This window comes from Ailuropoda melanoleuca, chromosome 11 (assembly GCF_002007445.2).
Source record: "Ailuropoda melanoleuca isolate Jingjing chromosome 11, ASM200744v2, whole genome shotgun sequence".
In the NCBI taxonomy this organism is placed as follows: Eukaryota; Metazoa; Chordata; class Mammalia; order Carnivora; family Ursidae; genus Ailuropoda; species Ailuropoda melanoleuca.
Genome location: NC_048228.1, coordinates 3,857,051 through 3,875,273, shown reverse-complemented (window position 1 = coordinate 3,875,273; position 18,223 = coordinate 3,857,051). Strand labels below are relative to the sequence as shown.

Below are 18,223 nucleotides of genomic sequence, written 5' to 3'. Positions count from 1 at the left end.
GTTTTAAAGTGTAGGGTTCAGTGGCATTCTGACTTACTTTTTTTTCTAATGTCTTCTTTTTCTTGTGGTAAAAATACGCGTAACACAAACTTTGCCATCTTAACTGCTTTTATTTTATTTTTTTATAATAATTTTTTATTATGTTATGTTATGTTAGTCACCATCCCAAGTTTTTTGACGTAGTGTTCCATGATTTATTACTTGCATATAACACCCAGTGCTCCATGCAATACGTGCCCTCCTTAATACCCATCACCAGCCTGTCCCATTCCCGCCCCCCCCGAAGCCCTCAGTTTGTTTCCCAGAGTCCATAGTCTCTCATGGTTCATTCCCCCTTCTTTTTACCCCTCCTTCCTTCTTCCCTTTCTTCTCCTACCGATCTTAACTGTTTTTAAGCACAGTTCTGTGGCATCAAGCGCATTCACACTTGCTGTGAGGCCGTCACCTCCATCTATCCCCAGAATTCACGTCTCGTAAAATCATACAGTATTTGTCCTTTCCTGGATGGCTTCTTTCACTCGGAGTTATGCCCTCACGGCCCATCTGCGCTGTGGCCTACTGGAGAATTTCCTGCCTTCTTACGGCTGAAGAATGGATCTCCCGCATGTCCGGCGTTTTGCGTATCCAGCCATCGGTCGATGGGCTTGGGGTGGCTTCCCCATTTCAGACATTGTGGATAGTGCCAACATGGGCACGTGTGGACACATATCTCTTCGAGACCGTCCTTTCGTTCTCCTGGGTATATACAGGAAGCAGAATTATTGGATTGTGTGGTAATTCTGTTTTTAGTTTTTCAAGGAACCCCACACTGTTTTCCACAGCGGCTGTGCCATTTTACGTTCCCACCGACAGTGCGCGAGGGTTCTAGTTCCTGCACACCCTTGCCAGCCCTCACTGTTTGCTTTTCTGTGATAATAGTCGTATGAATGGGTGTGAAGCGTGTCTCACTGTGGTTTTTTTTTTTTTTTAAAGATTTTATTTATTTATTCGATAGAGATAGAGATAGCCAGCGAGAGAGGGAACACAAGCAGGGGGAGTGGGAGAGGAAGAAGCAGGCTCCTAGCGGAGGAGCCTGATGTGGGGCTCGATCCCACAACGCTGGGGTCACGCCCTGAGCCGAAGGCAGACGCTTAACCGCTGTGCCACCCAGGCGCCCCTCACTGTGGTTTTGATTTGCATTTCCCGGACATTCGTGACGCTGAGTATCCTTCTGCGTGCTTGTTGGCCTGTGTCTTCACTGGGGAAGGGTCATTCGAGTCGGGTGGTTTGTTGTTTTGTTGCAGGGTTCAGGAGTTCCCTCCGTGTTCTGGGTGTTCATCTTTCATCAGATCGTGTGGTTTGCAAGTTTCTTTTTTCGTTTTGCTGTTGGTGGGCTTTTCCAGCTAATACACAAAGCTGCTCTAAGCATTCTTGGGCAAGTCTTTGTGGACATATTTTCATTTCCTGTTGCCGAGTGCTGTGGGACCGAGTTCCGGGTCATAGGTAGATAGACGTTACCTTTCCGAGCCGTGCCTGTTTCTCCAACGTGGGTGCTCCGGCACCGCTGGAGAAGGACAGCTGCTCACCCTCACAAACTCATGGTCCGTCTGTCTTCTTAACTGCAGCCTTCCTCACGGGCGTGAGTGGGGTTGTAGTTTGCCTTTCCTTGATGACCAGGCATGAGTCGTGTTCCATGTTTGTTGGCCGTTCCTACTCTTCCTTCATGAAGTGGCCAGGCCATTGTTTCAGATTGTGTGTCTTTGTATTATTGGGTAGATGGGAGTTTCTTTTATAGATTTTTGCTATAAATCTTGCATTAGATAAATAGATTGTAATTATTTTTCCATAGTCTGTCATTGGCCTTTTCGTATTCTTAACATTGTTCTTGAAGAAAGAAAAGGCATAGTAGGACCTTATTTAATTTCTTTAATAACTTTTTATTTGGACGTGATTTCAAACTTACAGACAAGTTACAAAAATACTAGGAGTACTGGTCTACTCCTCCCCGGATTCAGCTGTTCACATTGGTCGCACTTGCTTTATCCCTGCTTGCTGGCTCCTGTTTCCTCCTCCCACCCGTTGTGTGTGTGTGTGTGTGTGTGCGTGTGCACGTGCATATATGCACGTGTATTTTTTGTGAACTCTCTGGGAATGACTTGCAGGCATCACGGCCCCTGACCTCAAACGCTTCAGTGTGCATTTCAACAGGCGGGGCACCATGCCGTGGGCACAGACAGCCTGCCTGGCTCAGCACCTTGTGGGGCCATAGTCTCTGCTGTAGTCCAGGCCTGCTGGTGACCCAGCGTGTCCTTGGTGGCATCTCTCTCTCCAGTGCAGGGTGCATGGTGGTGGGGTTCCTGCCTCCAGGGTCTCCTCTGATCTGGAGCAGCTCCTCAGACTTTCTTTGGCTTTCCTGATTTGATTTGATTTGATTTTTTAAAGATTTTTATTTATTTATTTGAGAGAGAGACAGAGATAGCAAGAGAGAGCACAGGGGGGGAGGAGAGGGAGAAGCAGACTCCCCACTGAGCAGGGAGCCCGACATGGGGCTCGATCCCAGGACCCTGAGATCATGACCTGAGCCGAAGGCAGACACTTCACCAACTGAGACACTGAGGTTCCCCCCGATTTTATTTTTGTAGGACAAGTTTCTGTCCTTTTAGATTTCTTTTCTTTTTTCTTTTTTAGTTTCAGAGGTAGAGTGCAGTGATTCATCAGTTGCATATAACACCGAGTGCTCATTACATCACATGCCCTCCTTAATGCCCATCACCCTCTTACCCTAACCCCCTACCCCCTCCCCTCCAGCAAACCTCAGTTTGTTTCCTATGGTTAAGAGTCTCTTAGGGCTTGTCTCCTTCTCTGATTTTTCTTATTTTCTTTTTCTCTCCCTTTCCCTACGATCCTCTGTTTTGTTTCTTAAATTCCACATAGGAGTGAAATCACGTAACTGTCTTTCTCTGATTGACTGACTTCACTTAGTATAATGCTCTCTAGTTCCATCCATATCATTGAAAATAGTAAGATTTCATTCTTTTTGATGGCTGAGTAATATTCTATTATATCTATTTCTCTCTCTCTGTGTGTATATATATACCATATCATCTTTATCCATTCATCTGTCACAGACATCTGGGCTCTTTCCACAGTTTGGCTATTGTGGACATTGCTGCTATGAATGTTGGGGTGCAGGTGCCCCTTCGGATCACTGCATTTGTATCTTTGGGGTAAATACCCAGTACTGTAATTGCTGGGTCATAGGGTAGCTCTATTTTCAACTTTTTGAGGAACCTCCACGCTGTTTTCCTGAGTGGCTGCACCAGTTTGCATTCCCACCAGCAGTGTAAGAAGGTTCCCCTTTCTCCACATCCTCGCCAACATCTGTCGTTTCCTGACTTGTCGGCCATTCTGATGGTGTGAGGTGGTATCTCATTGTGGTTTTGATTTGTGTTTCCCTGATGCCGAGTGATGTGGAGCATTTTTTCATGTGTCTGTTGGCCATTTCTATGTCTTCTTTGGAGAAATGTCTGTTCGTGTCTTCTGCCCATTTCTGGACCGGATTATTTGCTTTTTTGAGTGTTGAGTTTGATAAGTTCTTTATAGATTTTGGTAGAAACATTTTACATGCGTGTTCCTCATGTTGGATTTGGTGATGCTTTCTCCTGATGGAGTAAGCTTCTGCATTCCTGCCGGAACCCTGCAGTGGGGCAGGGTGTGTCCCTCAGGGTCCCACGTCAGAGGTCCAGGCTGTCCCTCCGGCCTTGTTGGCTTGCTTAGCCTCGATCACTGGACAGGTGTTGTGTGATGTCCCCACTGGACAGTTACTGGTTTTGTCCTTGCAGCTAACAAGCAGTCTGTGGGGAGACCCTCTAAGCCCCTCATCTGACCGTCCACTGGAGTTGGCATCCGTTGCTGCCTCTCTCAGAGTGAGGATTTCCAGCCTCACATTGGGAGGGACTCAAGGACATCTTAAAAAAAAAACAAAAAACAAAAAAACCCAACACTAACGTCCCTGATTATTTTAGTGCTCAGATTGTCCTGGAGTTGTCCACCGTCCCTTCAGGCTGTGTCCTTGGGATATCCTGTGTCGTGTTCCGTTTTCTGGCAGAACAAGTTGCTCCAGGCTCAGCTCGCACCTTCCCCGTTCCAGCCCCCAAATCAGCCATTTCTGTGAGGAGCTGTGATTTCCCACCGCTGCCTTTTTCTCAATAAACTTTTTCTTTTGGAAAAGTTTTAGATTACAGAAAAACTGTATAGATAATACAGAGATTCCACATACCTGTCCCCTGTTCCGCTGTTTTTAGCCTCGTTACTATGGTACATTTGTCAAAACTGATGAACCAGTATTAATATATTATTACCAACCTAAGTCCATGCTTTATTTGAATTTCCTTTCCTAAAGCCCGCTTCTGTTCCAGAACCCCCCCTGGGATGCCACATCATGTGGTCATGATGTCTTCTTACGCGCCCCTGGACTGTGACAGTTTCTCAGACTTTCCTTGTTTCTGATGAGCCCTGGTTCTTTTTATTTATTTCTTTTTATTTTTTAATTAAAAAAAAAAAGATTATTTATTTGAGAGAGAGAGGTGGGAGGAGGGGCAGAGGGAGAGAATCTCCAGCAGATTCCCCGCTGAGCGCGGAACCCGATGCGGGATCCCGAGATCATGACCCGAGCTAAAATCAAGAGTTGGTCACTTAACCGCCCTAGTCACCCAGGCACCCAGCCCTGGTTCTTTTTACAGGGGATGTGTCTGCCTCCAGATCTGGGCGCTAGGCGTGTCTTCGTTTCCCAGCTCTGATTTCAATGGACAGAGCTGGGAGACTCACCTATGGAAACACACATGCACACATACATGCACACACGAGCACACACGTACACACCACACCCTGTGCATAGATTCAGCTGAGCACTGGAGTTCTTGCCGATCCCAGGGCATCTGGCAGGCCTCTCTGAGCCTCCTTCCATGTGTGGCCTTCCACCCCTCCTCTGGGAGAAGCCGGCCCGCACCATCCGCCCCTGCACAGGGTTGGTCCACCCATGCTGCTGTGAGAGGCAGTTCTACCAGCTGGAGTTCACGGCTCTGGAAGAGTCTCGGAGCCCCTGCCTTGCCCCCGCGGTGTGGGGTGTGGCCGTGCTGCTCACTCGAGCCGTAGCGGGCCCTCCTGCTTCATCTGCCTTCAGTTCTATAGTTCTTTCCCTTCCCATCCTTAGTGATTTAGTTTTTTTTGAATGTGTAGGGCACTAATATGCTTTTTAAAAGTAAAATTTCTTTTTTTTTTTTCNGGAAGAGTCTCGGAGCCCCTGCCTTGCCCCCGCGGTGTGGGGTGTGGCCGTGCTGCTCACTCGAGCCGTAGCGGGCCCTCCTGCTTCATCTGCCTTCAGTTCTATAGTTCTTTCCCTTCCCATCCTTAGTGATTTAGTTTTTTTTGAATGTGTAGGGCACTAATATGCTTTTTAAAAGTAAAATTTCTACCAAGAGGTGGTTTCGGAGGAGCTTCGCTCCCTCTGTGTCCCTTCCGCTGTCCCAGCTCCGGGCAGGAACCAGTGCTGTTGCTCCCGGGCTGCTTCGTTGGTGCAAGTGGACGCGTGTGCGTTCTTGGCTGCCCTTCAGCACGCGGGGGGCTGACTCCGCATGTGTCCCCGCTGTCATGCTGGGCCGGCCACAGCGCGCTTCCCCCTCCTTTTCTGGGTGCATGCACTCCATCGTGCCCACAGCTTGTTTATGGATTTCCCGCGTTTGGATAGCTCGGCAGTTTGCTTGGCAGTTTGCAGGGCCTTGCCGTTGGACGCGGTGTGAGGGGCGCCGTCGGGGGGCTTGCTCACTTCGCGTTGGGGGGCTTGTCTTCAGGGTGCGCCCGGGAGGGCTTGCTGGATGGAGGGCTGTGAGGGTTACCCTTGCTGGGAGTGGTGTTGTCGGGATCTGGGGTCTGCTGCTCGGAGGGGAGAAGCGGCGTCAGGGTGAGCGACCGAGAGCAAAGTCGAACATGAGGTTGCGTTCATGGTCGTCTGGTCACGGCTTTCGCCTGCTTTTCTGTAGTGTTCCTGCGGTTCTTCCTCGCATGTTGTGTGCTTGGGAGTGAGGGCATCTGCTCTCAGGTGAATTTCCAGGTGCCTTGTCCCACTTTCCCACTTTGTCAGCTGCCTTTTAACCCATGCTTCCATTTCTGGCCACGTCTTTGTCTGCTCTGGGGGCTGTAACAAAATGCCGTGTGAACATCAGACACGTATCCCTCCCGGTGCTGGAGCCAAAGTCCAAGGTCATGGTGCTGCAGATGTGGCTCCTGGTGAGGGCCTACCATGCAGCAGCTGCCCTGCTGTGTGTGTGTGTGTGTGTAGGGGGCAGGGGAAGTCTCCCTGTCCTCCCCTTCTTGCAGGGACACTAATGTCCCCCTCCCCCGGGTGCCTTCATCAGCCTCTTATCACCTCCTCCAAGTGCCATCCTGCTGGGCCTTAGGGCTTCAACATGTGGGCCTTGGGGACGCAGACCTTCGGCCCATGACGTCTTGGCCACTTCGGTAGTCAGATCGGCCTGTGTTGACCGTTGCATCTGGATTTGAGTCGTAGTTAGAGAGCCTGTCCTTCCTCCCATGGGGCCTCCTCATGTTTCCTCCTTTACTTTCACCCCGTGCTGTCCTATTGCTCAGGGCCGCCTGCTAAAAAGACCCTGTGTGTTGCTGCGGTTTCGGTGCCTCTTAGCGGCGCACTGGGTCTCGGTGGAGGCGTATGTCTGCGTCGGCATGTGCCACTCTGTGTGCCCCTGTGCTGGGCCGTTGGCGCAGACACTGTGGGGCGTGAGGGTCCCCCGGGAGGGCTGCTGCCGCCCTGGCCCCGCCGCTGCTCCTGCCGTCGTCCTGCTGTCCGCACGCTCCGCAGCCTCAGTACGTCGAGCTCAGAAGAGCGAGCTCACAGGCCTTTCCGATGGGATTGTGTCACACGTGTAAGTGAAAGTGGAGAGTGTCGACGTGTTGATCACGTTGCCGCGTCCTGACCAAGAACGAGGGAAGTCTTTCCATTTGTTCCAACCTGTTCTTGTGTTTTTCAGGAGTGATTTGTTTTATAGGTTTAAATGTGGATCTTAAACAGTTGAACAGCTTATCTCGTTTACTCCTGGCTACTTGATTTCTGAGCTGCTGTTGTAACCGGTCTTTTCCTTCCTCGCTTCTGCTCACTTCACGTGCTCGCTGTGTTTTGTGGACACTTAACATTTTTTACCAGCGCTTCACATAGCTCTTATCATACACCACACGCTGCTTTTTAAATTAAACTGTATTTCGAGGTGATGACTGACTCAAACATGAGTCACACTGTAAGAAATTATCGGAGGGACCTGTGCCCCTTTCCCACGTCCCCAGGGGAAACCCTGTCTTCGGCTGAGCAGAAGCTGTGCTGTCAAGTCCAGCCCGTTGGCTTGTCTTTTGGGTCTGGAGCCTTGCGAGTGCTCTCCAGGACTGCCTGTGTNCCTGCCATCAAGGACTCTGTTGGACCCAGGCGGAGAAGGGGGAGGGAAGCGGAACAAGGCAAGGGGCAGGTTTTCCCAAGGAAGCATGCGTGCATACAAAGGCCGTCCCCAGAGGGCCGGGAGGCCGCACACCTGTCCGCCTCACCAGGCTTAGCTCCAAGCTCAGGACCGTTTTGCCTCTGCTTCTTTAATTCATTGTTAAGCGGCACCTTTTTTGCAGAGGACCCGACTGTAATGACTCCTTTAGCCAGGATGAAGAGTTGTTCTAGGTTATGGATCTTTCCTTTCCTTTCCTCTTCCTTTCCTCTTCCTTCCCCTTCCTTCCTTTCTTTTTCTTTTTCTTTCTTTTTTCTTTTCTTTTCTTTTCTTTTCTTTTCTTTTCTTTCTTTCTTTCTCTTTCTTTCCTTTCTTCCTTCCTTTTTCTTTCTTTCCTTCTTTCTTTTCTTTTCTTCTCTTATCTTCTCTTCTCTTTTCTTTTCTTTTTTTTCTTTTCCTTTCTTTCTTTCATTTGACAGAGGGAGAGACACAGTGAGAGAGGGAACACAAGCAGGAGGAATGGGAGAGGGAGAAGCAGGCTTCCAGCGGAGCAGGGAGCCCAATGTGCGGCTCGATCCCAGGACCTGAGATCAGGCCCTTGGCCGAAGGCAGATGCATAACGACTGAGCCACCCAGGTGCCCCATTTGTTATGGAACTTTCTTCAAACCACACCCCTGTTGTCTGTCACTGCTCATGTGTATGTTCACAGATACTCCACTTGGTGGAATGAAATGGGTATATTTTCTGTCAGGTGATTGCTGTGCCTTAAATGACACATACTGGCATACATGGGCAGATTAAGTGACTAATGATGTGTTGTTGGGTTTCCTTTTCCTCTGTGAGTGTATATGAAAGAAATTAGTCTACAGCAGCTGTCAAGTTCACTGTCCTTCTGGTTTACAAAAGGCTTTGGCATCTAATTGACCAGTTTCTGGAAGGACGATTTCGGGCTGATGACACATGTCCTGTGAGCCTTTGCTTTGTCTGGTAGCATCACCCAGGCCCTGGGTGCCTGTCTCTCTCTTGACCCTTCACCTTCTAGGCTCTTGGGCCTTGTGCAGTCCACTGCAGTGGCCAAGGACCTGGTGTCCTTTAAGGAGAATGCCGGGAAATAAGTAACCTGGAGGCGGCCTTACTCCTTGCTCCTTGAGGGTTGTCGAGCTCTGGCTGCTCTTACGTGCCCGCCAGTCACGTGGGCAGATACCACCCCCTCTGGCGGACGGTCCTTGGTCCCTGCTGCCTGTGTTGGTGGTGACCATTCTTGGGACCGGGGTGTGGGTCACAGATGTGCCTGCACCCAACCCTGGGGCCTGGCTTCCCTGTCCCTCCTTCCACTGTGATGTCTCTCTCATTTTGGTTCTTCTGGCTTCCTCGTCCCTCTGTGACCCTGGTGATCCTGGGGACACAAGGAGGCACTTTGACACAACAGTTGATTTTCTCATTTGTGCTCACCCAAGCATCCTAGGGTTGTCCCTTGGGATCAGCTCTGTCTGTGGAGGCGGCCTCGGGCGGGGGACCTCCCCCACCAGTGGTGCTGCTGCTGTCCCCACTGTGGTGCGGCCCCGGGCCGTGTGGCTGCAGTGTTGGAGTGGGGTCGAGGGCTCTGGTGGCGGGCCTGGGGGCTGGGGCAGGAGGAAATCTGGAGATCGCTCTCATGAAATAACGTGAAGCTTTTACCTGCTTCTAGGTGACTTTTGAGTTGGTCTGAGGACAGAAGCCAAGGGGACTTCATTCGTTTCCTGGGGCTGCTGGAACAAATTGCCACAAACTGTGTGTGTCTTAAAGCAATGCACATTTATTCTCCCACAGCCCTGGGGGCCACAGATCCAAAATCAGTTCCCCTGGGTGGAAATCGGTGTCCCTGCAGGTCAGGGCTCCCTCCAGAGGCTCCAGGGGGGATCCCTGCTGCGTCTTGCAGGTTTTGGCAGCCGCGGTCCCCCTGCGGCTTCTGCCTCTGCCTGCATGTGGCCTTCTCTGTGTCTCTCCGTCTCAAATCTGTCTCTGTCCTGCTTTGTTAGGACACTTGTCATTGGATTTGGGGCCCACCTGGATAATCTAGATCTCCTAATCTCATAATACTTAATTACATCTGCATGGACCTTTTTTCCAAATCAGGTCACCGTGGAGCCCCCCACAGGGAGCCTGGTTGCAGTATCCCTGGGGGTCAGGGTCTGTTGTCTCTTTGGGCTTTGCCTGGTGAATGTTGGTGTGGCCCTTCTGTTCCATGACAAACCCAGTTTATAATCCGAGTTTACTCCTTTGGCCTCTTGTGTATTGTTTGCTGTCATAATTAAAAGTCTAAATGGGGACCAATTCAGTGTTTTGTTTTGTTTTTTTCTCTTTGTAGTTTTTTGTTTTTCTTTTCATGAAGCCAGACCCAGTTGGGCAGGACAAGATGTTATAAAGTAACTGATTTTATCTCAACCACTAGAATTCACGGACGGGAGGAGCCTTATCCCACTGACCAGTTAAATAGTTGTTCTCGCTCTGCCCGCTGGCTTGGGTGCACCTCACCTCCTCAGAGCCGGGGACCAGGCTGGGGGGATTCAAGGGCGTGGGGTTGGGGAGACTCTCGCCTGCAGGTGGCACCCTGGCCTGGGAGAAGAGAGCATAGGCTAATACATGGCAACTGCGTTGCCACTGAGCTCTAATTGTTGCGGAAATCTGCAAAGCAGTGATGGTCAGTGACTCGCTAGCCGTCTCTTCCTGTTGGAGTTGTTAGAGACAAAAGTGAGGGGACGTGGATACGTGTACAACCGACAGGTACTCCGCACGGGGGAGAGCTATTATCGATTGAGAGCTAGGAAAGCAAAGGAACTGTGAAATTGGAAGCCTGCGTATCAGAATCACCTAATTTGAAAGATTTAACCAGAAGGACTTGCGCAAATAGCATGACAACTTGGATACGTATTTTGTTTTTGATCCCGTAATAAACTGGATTTTATAAAGAGATGGCTGTTTATAAAAGTAGTCTAAAAATGATTGAATCTGCATAGTTTTTTAGTGGCCAGTTTTGCCAATACATTTACAGTAATTTTTTAAAAAAGATTTTGTTTATTTGAGAGAGTGGGAGAGAGAGCACAAGAGCTGAAGGCAGACACTTAACCGACTGAGCCACCCAGGTGCCCCCAGTAATTTTGTTTTTAAAGAGCAGTGGATTTATAGTCAACTTTTTCATAGTACCGTCTGCTGTCGCCGTCATCAGCTGACGGGGTTTCACAGTACCGTCTGGTATCGCCGTCATCAGCTGATAGGGTTTCACAGTACCATCTGGTATCTCCGTCATCAGCTGACGGGGTTTCACAGTACCGTCTGGTATCGCCGTCATCAGCTGATAGGGTTTCACAGTACCGTCTGGTATCGCCGTCATCAGCTGACGGGGTTTCACAGTAACGTCTGCTGTCGCCGTCATCAGCTGATAGGGTTTCACAGTACCGTCTGGTATCGCCGTCATCAGCTGACGGGGTTTCACAGTACCGTCTGGTATCGCCGTCATCAGCTGATAGGGTTTCACAGTATCATCTGGTGTCGCCGTCATCAGCTGATAGGGTTTCACAGTACCGTCTGGTGTCGCCGTCATCAGCTGATGGGGTTTCACAGTACCGTCTGGTGTCGCCGTCATCAGCTGACGGGGTTTCACAGTATCGTCTGGTGTCGCCGTCATCGGCTGACGGGGTTTCACAGTACCGTCTGGTGTCGCCGTCATCGGCTGACGGGGTTTCACAGTACCGTCTGCTGTCGCCGTCATCGGCTGACGGGGTTTCACAGTACCGTCTGGTATCGCCGTCATCAGCTGACGGGGTTTCACAGTAACGTCTGCTGTCGCCGTCATCAGCTGATAGGGTTTCACAGTACCGTCTGGTATCGCCGTCATCAGCTGACAGGGTTTCATAGTAACGTCTGCTGTCGCCGTCATCAGCTGATAGGGTTTCACAGTACCGTCTGGTGTCGCCGTCATCAGCTGACGGGGTTTCACAGTACCGTCTGGTATCGCCGTCATCGGCTGACGGGGTTTCACAGTACCGTCTGGTGTCGCCGTCATCGGCTGACGGGGTTTCACAGTACCGTCTGCTGTCGCCGTCATCGGCTGACGGGGTTTCACAGTACCGTCTGGTGTCGCCGTCATCAGCTGACGGGGTTTCACAGTACCGTCTGGTATCGCCGTCATCAGCTGATAGGGTTTCACAGTATCATCTGGTGTCGCCGTCATCAGCTGATAGGGTTTCACAGTACCGTCTGGTGTCGCCGTCATCAGCTGATGGGGTTTCACAGTACCGTCTGGTGTCGCCGTCATCAGCTGACGGGGTTTCACAGTATCGTCTGGNTTTGAGAGAGTGGGAGAGAGAGCACAAGAGCTGAAGGCACACACTTAACCGACTGAGCCACCCAGGTGCCCCCAGTAATTTTGTTTTTAAAGAGCAGTGGATTTATAGTCAACTTTTCATAGTACCGTCTGCTGTCGCCGTCATCGGCTGACGGGGTTTCACAGTACCGTCTGGTGTCGCCGTCATCGGCTGACGGGGTTTCACAGTACCGTCTGCTGTCGCCGTCATCAGCTGACGGGGTTTCACAGTACCGTCTGGTATCGCCGTCATCAGCTGACGGGGGAGGGAGCGGCAGGCGTGTGTTGGAAGTGTTGGGCAGGGTCACACGTGTAGGCTTCTTTGCTGATTCTTTGTACTTTTAGGATGTGATGGTGTTCTCATTGAACTGGCAGGGACCCAAGTCCCTGGTCACCCCGTGACCGGGGCAGATGGGGTGGCTCCAGGAAAGAATCAGAACAGGCTCCACTCAAGTGAGGTTGGTCCACTTACGATGGGGCCTCAGGAGGAGAGATTAATTCAAGACCAGACGCTGACTCTGGACATTTGCTCCCATGTGACTAAGGATATAGCAGGATGGCAGACAGTCTGGCAGAGGAACAGTCTGGACAGCCTGACCGGGTGAGATGAATGTGCTTGCTTTTCCGTGCTGGGCACTGCTCACACATTCCCTCGGCTGCGGTGTGGCCTAGCTGACCTTCAAGCCTTCTGCACTGAGCTCCAGCCAGAGTCCTTTGTGTCCGTGTGGGACGATCTGCCTCGGACCCGGTTGCAGTCAAGCCCTGGCCATGACGATGGCATGAGAGCTCTTCTTCATCCAGCAAGTACGCGGGGTCTGGTGGGAGCCCCAGCGGCTCTGCCGGAGCCTGGCCTTCTTCTATGGCTTCCAACACCTCCCATGTCTGCGGGCCCCCCTCGGCTCTCCTCTCCTCAGAGACGGGCATGGGCTTCCCTTCTTTCCGAGAGTGTGAGGCCCTTCCTTGCAGGCTGTCCGCCCTCCCCGTGCCTGTGGCCCGAATGGGGAGGGCTGCCTGGGTTAGTGGATGTGGCTGGTGGTCTAGAGATCACCTGGAGTCACCCCGTTCCTTTGCTGTCCTGGTCGCAGAGGGGAGCGATCACGAGCAGGGCTTGAGGAGGTGGGATGCCACGTGCTCCAGTTCCCGCCTCCGCCTTCAGGTTTTTCTCCCCCGCGTCACCCCCAGCGCCCGGCTGCGGGGCAGGGGCAGGTGCGGCTGCTGCCCCTGGGGCTGCACTGTTCCAGTGTGACTCTGGTCAGGGCAGCTGTGCTCAGGGCTGGAAGCGCCTTCCTGGGCTCCCAGTCCAACCCGCTTGCCAAGGGCCTTGTGGCCGAGAGTGGCCCTTCCTGGAGCCCCGATGTACTGCCTCCCACGGAGCCTGCGGCACCTGCCAGTCAGGGGCTCGCTCAGAGCTGGGGTGTCTGACGTCGCCTCCCGCAGGGTGGCCGTCGTGAGTCTCACTGCCCAGCTGAGCAGGGGTTCCAGGCCTGGAGCGTGGCTTTATTGGTAATTCTGAGCGAACGGATGCAGGTGAAACCGTGTTTGAGAAAACGGCTTTTCCCTAATCCCAGGTTTTCCTTAGTGTGCTCATGGGTTTCACCTGGCCAGTGATAGAGAAGGCGGAACACAGAACAGCACAGGAAATCAGGCCTGGCTGGTTTCCCGGGTACACAGAGTCACACGTGTGAAATGTACCGTTCATATGAGCAGAAGTGCAGCAGGAGAAGATGTGTGCGAGTAACACCAAATTGAACTTCCCCGTGAACCCTTCATTATCACTAACTCCAGGTGTCACTCCTGGTGTCTCCCTAATAGATGTGGGCAGATGTGGGCAAGGGACAGCGTGCTTTCAAAGAGCCTCAGGGGAATGGGGGAGTCAGAAGGATGGTGTCGGTCTTAAAGCCGCTGTTGCCTTGAGCCAGAAGGGAGATCCATAGAGGAGAGGGTGCTGGTTAGGTTGGGGGGGGGCTCTCAAGGTGGGCGGCTGCTTCCCTGCCCTCCGAGCTTCTGTGTCGTGCCCCCTCCTGCTCTGGTTCCTTCTGCGTGACCCCTGCTGGCTGCATTGCTCCCTTATGACATCTGCAAGGTGGGTTTGGTGGTAAGTCATGCACTGATGTGCTTTGTTTCCCTTCTAGGCGGCCTCGGTCACCTCTCTGTCCAGTGTGGCCTGTATGCACATGATTCGCTGGGCTGTTTGGAACCCCGTGCTGGAAGCCGGCTCTGGGAAGGTCATCTTACCTCTGCAGGGTGGGATTCGGCCCAGCCCCTCGCACTGTCTGGTTTATAAAGTACCCCCGGCCAGCATGAGCTCTGAAGAGGTAAGTTGTTCAAATACTTTGTAAGTATGAGTCGTTGCCGTGAGCTTCTAGCAAGTTCATACGTTTTCAAAACCAGAGGTTGAGAGATACGTTTGTGGCTGTGTCATGAGCAGCATTCTTCATGTCATGGATGTGTCCTTAAAGGACGAGCCTGATTGCTGAGTCACGTCAGCTGTGAACTGAGGTGGGTTTTATTCTGGGTCTTAGCGCATCCCCATTCACACATCAGTCCCGCAAGATGGCCCAGGGGCCGGGGACTTTTATTTGTACACGCTGTGCTGTACATGTACATGTGGGGGACGGGCCTTGTGTGGTGCTCGGGCTGTGGTCAGCACCGGGCAGTCGGCGTCGAGCCTGGCTTGTCTATGGGACTTGTTTCTCGTGCCCGCCGGCCCTTGGCTCCTTCCAGTTTTGCACAGAGGGCAGGCCCCAGCAGTTTTAAAAATCCATGTTTGGCATGAAGCTTTCTCTGAATCCTGGTAGAGAAGACAGGTAAGGGGGGGTGGGGCCGTTTGAAGGGGTTGTGAGGGGTCTCCTCCCCCAGCTTCCCCCGCCCACTGACAGCCTTGCTGGACGGGTAGCAGGGACCCAGGGAGCCGCAGGTACCGCGGGAAAGCGCCGCTGGTGACGGAAGCGCATCCTGCCGCCAGTGTCACCCAGTGTCGCGTGCAGGGTGCTTTGGTCTGCTTGTGCTCCTGAACCGCACCCCGCCCGTCTCAGCAGTGCGGCGAGGAGCCTTTTACCGCTCAACTGTCTCATTTTTCTTAGGTGACGGGACCATCTCTGGTCCTTCAGTGAGTCATCTGTGTGCTGACTCTAGTGACAAACGCGAATTTCAGTGCTGTTATTTATGATGCGGGTAATGCTTTGGGGACCTGGATAAGGGAACCGCTGATTGTGCAACTTTGCTGATTATGGGAAGGTCTCATTATGGGACCACATTTTGCTGCATTCCCCCACGGACTAGTCTGAGCCCTTGTTACAAAACCGCCATTAGATATCCTGAAGCCGTTGCCTCTCTGTCTCCCTCTCTGGATGTATATATGTATGTATTTAAATAAATATTTATTCTATTTAATTTTAGCTTTGTCACGCCATTACATCCCCTTCACGTTCTAAGTGTGAACCGTGTGGGGTAAGTGTTGGGAGGTCTGACTGTGTAGAGGACACAAGTGTATCAAATGCTGCCATTTGTCATGAGGAATATCACTTCTCATTGCTGTTTTTCAACCTTAGCACTGCTGACGTTTTGGGCCAGATAATTCTTTGCTGTGGGGATTGTCCTGCGCATCGGAGGATGTTCATCCCCTGCCTGGCCTCCACCCGCTAGATGCCTGTAGTGTGCCCCTGCCTGTGACACACTGAGTTGTCTGCAGACATTGCCAGATGTCTCCCGAGCGCAAAAGTGCCCCTAGTGGAGACCGGTATTCTAAACATCTATAACTAACTAAAATAACAAAGTAAAACTGGTCCCAAACTTCATTCTGCCTCCTCCGCTGCTTCTTGCATTGGTCTCCTACGGCCTCACTGGCCTCTGTCCAGGCAGATGGTGTGGAGGCCCAGGGGCGCCTCGTCTCTGCCCCCACGCCGGGCCGCTCTCTGTCTTATCCATTCAGTGAACTTCTACTGAGCACCTGTATATACCTCTGGAAAAATATCCCTGATCCCATGAACTTACCATAAGGGGAAGTGGCAGAAATTAATCAGAGGAAAATATCAATATGAAACATCCCATAATTTTTGGCCAAGTAAATTTGGAGGTTTGTGTTATGATTATTTCAGTGTTATTTACTGTGTAAGTAAATAGCGTATTATGATTATGTTTTCTTTCCTAAACAACTCCTGTATTTTTCCTTTGAGCAAGTAATTGTCTTTAAAAAAAAATTATATCTCTAGAGGTGGCCACTTTCAACTCTTAGCTGTGACTTATGGCATTTACTTTGTTTCCAAATATTATGCTTCTACTGGCTGTTTCTTAGTTTATCAATTTTAGACATTACGTATTGACTTCCGGTAATGATAGATGAGAACTTTACCTCTTTGATACGCTCCTATGCTCTTTAAAGAAACCACTCTGTCCTCCTGCTGTGTGGCCTTGGATTCAGGGACTGTTTGTTGCCAGAAGTGTGCAGTGCAGTGGGGTCTGGCCCTGGGGAACTGGACAGGTCTGAGGAGGCCATTGAGAGGGAGGGGCTTGGGAAGCAACCCCATGACATTGTTTAAGAAATGCTGGGTTAACCCTCAGGCTGCACGTGCCTGAGTCTACCCTGAACTGCTGTACCAAAGACCCTGAGAACTGACTGTGGATAGACCGCCAACCCTGTCCCAGAGTTGCCCTGGGTGGATCACAGGCAGGAGGGAACCGAATAGTGCTGCAGGGGTTTGACAGCCCATAGAAGGCTGGTAGGAAACTGTGACCTGACCCCATTGGGCTGATTCCTGACCAAACAGAAATACCAACATACTCCACAGGATTTAAGTAAGACTCAGAATCTCCTAACATAATATTCAAAATGTCTGTGATATAATCTAAACTTAATTGACAGGCAAAGAACCAGAAAAATCTCAACTTTCAGAGAAAACACACTCAACAGACAGCAAAAGATTCCATGCAAACACCAGTCAAAAGAAAACAGTAGTGGCTGTACCAACACCAGACAGAGTGGACTGTGGAGCAAAGGAAATGTCCAGGAATTGAGAAGGGTGTTGCATATGATAAAAGAGCCAATCCACCAAGAAGACATAGCAGTCCTAAAAGTGTGTGCATCTAACACAGAGCTTCAAAATACATAAAGCAGAAGCGAATAGTAGAAGTGAAAGGGTGAACGGACAAATTCATGGTTCTGGTTGGAGACTTTAACACCCACCCCTCTAAGTAAACCAGGGAATACATAGGAAATCACCGAGGACACGGAAGAACTGAACAACATCACGAGCCATCTGGATCGACCTGACTTCTAGAAAACCCTGCACCCAACAGCAGCAGAGCGCACATTCTTTTCCAGTGCACAGGGAACATGCAGACAGACCATGTCCTGGGCCATGACACAAACCTTCATAATTTCTAAAGAATTGGAATTATACAGGGTATGGTCCATGATCATAATAGAACTAAACCAGAAGTCAATAACAAAGGTAAGAGTAAAAAGTACGGGTGCTTGGAAAGTAAACAATACGTTTCTAAATAATCCGTAACTCAAAGAGGAAGCCTCAGGAAGAAATAGAGGATGTTTTGGACTGAGCAAAAATGAAAATACATCAAAAGGTGGAGAATGCAGCTGATGTGTGCTTCCAGGGGAGTTGATAGCATTAAGTGCTTGTATTAAAGCAGAAGAATGGTCTCCATTCAGTAATCTTATTTTCCACCTGTAGGAGCAGGAGAAAGAAGAACAAAATAACCCTAAAACCAGCAGAAGAAAGCCAGTAATAAAGATAAAGAGCAGCAACCAAAGAAATCGTGGACAGAACAGAGACAACAGAGAACAAAAATAGAGAACATCAATAAAACCAAAAGCTGGTTCTTTGAAAAGATCAATAAAATTGATAAATGTCCAGCAAGAGTGACAATAAGAGAGGACTGAAATTGCTGATGTTCGGAGTGGAAGAAGGACCATCACTGCTGACCCCACAGGCATCGAAACGACAGTAAAGGAATACTGTGAACAGCTTTGTGCCCATAAATTTGACAATTTAGTTGAATTGGATCAATTTATCTTAAACCAGAAATTATCAAAACTCACCCAGGATGAAGTAGACAACCTCAGTAGTCCTATGACTATTGTAGAAGCTGAATTTGTGGTTAAAACACTTTTGAGAAAACAATATCCAGGCCTGTCACTGTGAATTCTACCCAATGACTTAATGAAGAAAGAATAGCAGTTTTACACGGTCTCTCCCAGGAAATAGGAGGATGGGAACAATTCCTAATTCACGTAACGGGGCCTGTGCTATCCTGGTAACAAAACCAGAGATAGACGGCATAAGAAGACCATGGACACGTGTCCCTCATGGACACAGATGCAGAATCATCAACAAAACACTTGCAGATTGAATCCAACAATATGGAAAGAAGACAACACCATGACCAAAT

The 18,223-nt window shown here is 50.4% G+C and overlaps 1 protein-coding gene across 1 annotated transcript in view; it reads left to right on the top strand.

Annotated features, from left to right (window-relative positions):
- Positions 1–18,223, top strand: part of NPHP4 (nephrocystin 4) — a 126,489-nt gene that overhangs the window by 38,007 nt on the left and 70,259 nt on the right. The window contains exon 9 of the mRNA XM_034671121.1: positions 13,951–14,133. Coding sequence (XP_034527012.1) covers positions 13,951–14,133 — 183 coding nt within the window. The remainder of the gene's footprint in view (positions 1–13,950; positions 14,134–18,223) is intronic.